The sequence below is a fragment of the Manacus vitellinus genome, unplaced genomic scaffold, assembly GCF_001715985.3.
Source record: "Manacus vitellinus isolate BGI_N305 unplaced genomic scaffold, ASM171598v3 scaffold_41_pilon, whole genome shotgun sequence".
NCBI lineage: Eukaryota > Metazoa > Chordata > Aves > Passeriformes > Pipridae > Manacus > Manacus vitellinus.
In genome coordinates this window covers 5,167,661-5,169,278 of record NW_021940545.1, presented here as the reverse complement: position 1 = coordinate 5,169,278, position 1,618 = coordinate 5,167,661, and the positions used below count along the sequence as shown (strand labels likewise).

At 66.6% G+C, this 1,618-nt stretch overlaps 1 protein-coding gene across 1 annotated transcript in view; it reads right to left on the bottom strand.

Annotated features, from left to right (window-relative positions):
• Nucleotides 1-65: 65 nt before the first annotated feature.
• USP2 (ubiquitin specific peptidase 2) overlaps nt 66-1,618 on the bottom strand; it is a 13,070-nt gene continuing 11,517 nt past the window's right edge. Inside the window, exons 3-8 of the mRNA XM_029962065.1 lie at nt 1,480-1,616; nt 1,102-1,225; nt 697-808; nt 503-613; nt 280-344; nt 66-187 (exon numbers count right to left, since the gene is read on the bottom strand). Coding sequence (XP_029817925.1) covers nt 66-187; nt 280-344; nt 503-613; nt 697-808; nt 1,102-1,225; nt 1,480-1,616 — 671 coding nt within the window. The remainder of the gene's footprint in view (nt 188-279; nt 345-502; nt 614-696; nt 809-1,101; nt 1,226-1,479; nt 1,617-1,618) is intronic.

Sequence of the window (1,618 nt, the reverse complement as noted above, 5' to 3'; positions counted from 1 at the left end):
AGCCTTTCTGTGGGAGCACAGGGAGGGTCAGGGACAGGGAGTGAGGGGCAGGGGGCCGGGGGTCATCACTGGGGGTGCCTCACCTTGGGGATGGGCAGGGACAGGTCCCAGAAGGGGTCGAAGGCGGTGGAGCAGTAGCCACACTCGCTGCAGGTCAGCGAACTCTTCAGCTGCCCAACGAAGAGGTCTGGGGGGGTGGGACAGAGCAGGGTGAGACCCCCAGTTCCCAGCCCAACTCCCAGCCCTGCCCTGCCCTCCTGTCCCCCCAGCCCTGCTCACCGCTGATGCGGCTGTCCTCCCTCTCCTGGTACCTCCTCCACATCTGCCGGCTCTTCTCGTCGTCACTGCAAGGGGTGGGGAGACACACGGGGAGTGAGCGTGGCCTGGAGGATGCCGGCCCTGCCACCCAGCCCAGAGAGACCCGTGTGGTCACTGTCCCTAGGCTGGGCTTGCAGGCAGCGAGCTCGTCTTACCCAGTTCCTCCACCCCAGGCAGCACTTACGGGAGGTGGTCCAGGGTGTCCGTGCTGGCCCGGGGCCGCACCAGCACACGGTTCACCTCGCTGTGTAACCCATCCAGGAGGAACCGCAGGAATTCCTGGGCATCCTGCTGGCTGCAAGGCATGAGGCACTGCCGGTGAGTGGCAGCAGGGGGGGCTCAGCTCCCCCCACCACCGCTGCGCCCACCCCCCCTTACTTGTAGCCGACGAAGCGGGGGGCGTATCTCTGGATCTGCGTCTTGAACTCGGAGGGGCTCACGCTTTCGTTGGGGGACGAGGTCCAGAGCAGCTGGATCAGTTTTGCAAACTCTGCGGGCAGAGAGGCAGGTCAGCCAGCTGGGGTGGTGTGGCATCGCTGTGCCCCCCCGGGGCAGAGCTCAGCACCCCGCCTGGGGGTCCCTGCACCCGATCCTCCCCCTGGCTGAGCACCCACAGCACAGCGCCCGCCCCAGCAAGGCTGGGGAGAAGCACCGACCTCGGGGTGGGTATCCCCAGGATTTGGGGCATCCCGGGGGGGGCGAGGATGTGCTGCAGGGCTGTGCTGCGGGGCTGTGCTGCAGGGGAGCCCCCGCAGTGCCCAGGGGCCGGCGATGGACACTCACCTGACATGAGCGCCGTGCGCATGCGGCTGTTGTTGTTGAGGTCCCGCAGGTACTGGTTCTGCAGGCAGTAATCCCGCAGCTCCTTGGTGTTGCTCAGGCACTGCAGGATGGAGTTCATGAAGCACTGGGGGAGGCAGAAGAGAAAACCATGGCAACGGGAAGCAGAGGGAGGGAGGCGGTGGCAGGGGGACACCTGGGGTGGGTGGGCAGAGGATGGATGGGGACAGAGCAGCGCAGAGCAGGGGAAGCTCTTCCTGCAGGGAGCTACCAGGGTGACAGAGTGGGTGCTGGGGAGCGAGGAGGAGGGCCAGGGCTCCCCCCTACCCCACAGATGTGCACGGGGTGAGCTGGGGCCGTGGTGCCTGGGCACACACTCACCGTATTGCCGAGGTTCCGCAGCCCAGTCAGCCCCTGCACCGCCTTGGAGCTCTGCAGAGAGAGGGAAGAAGGCTGAGATGGTGCTGCACTGGCCATGCCACAGACATGGTGCCGCAGACACCCCCATGGAGCAGACCCT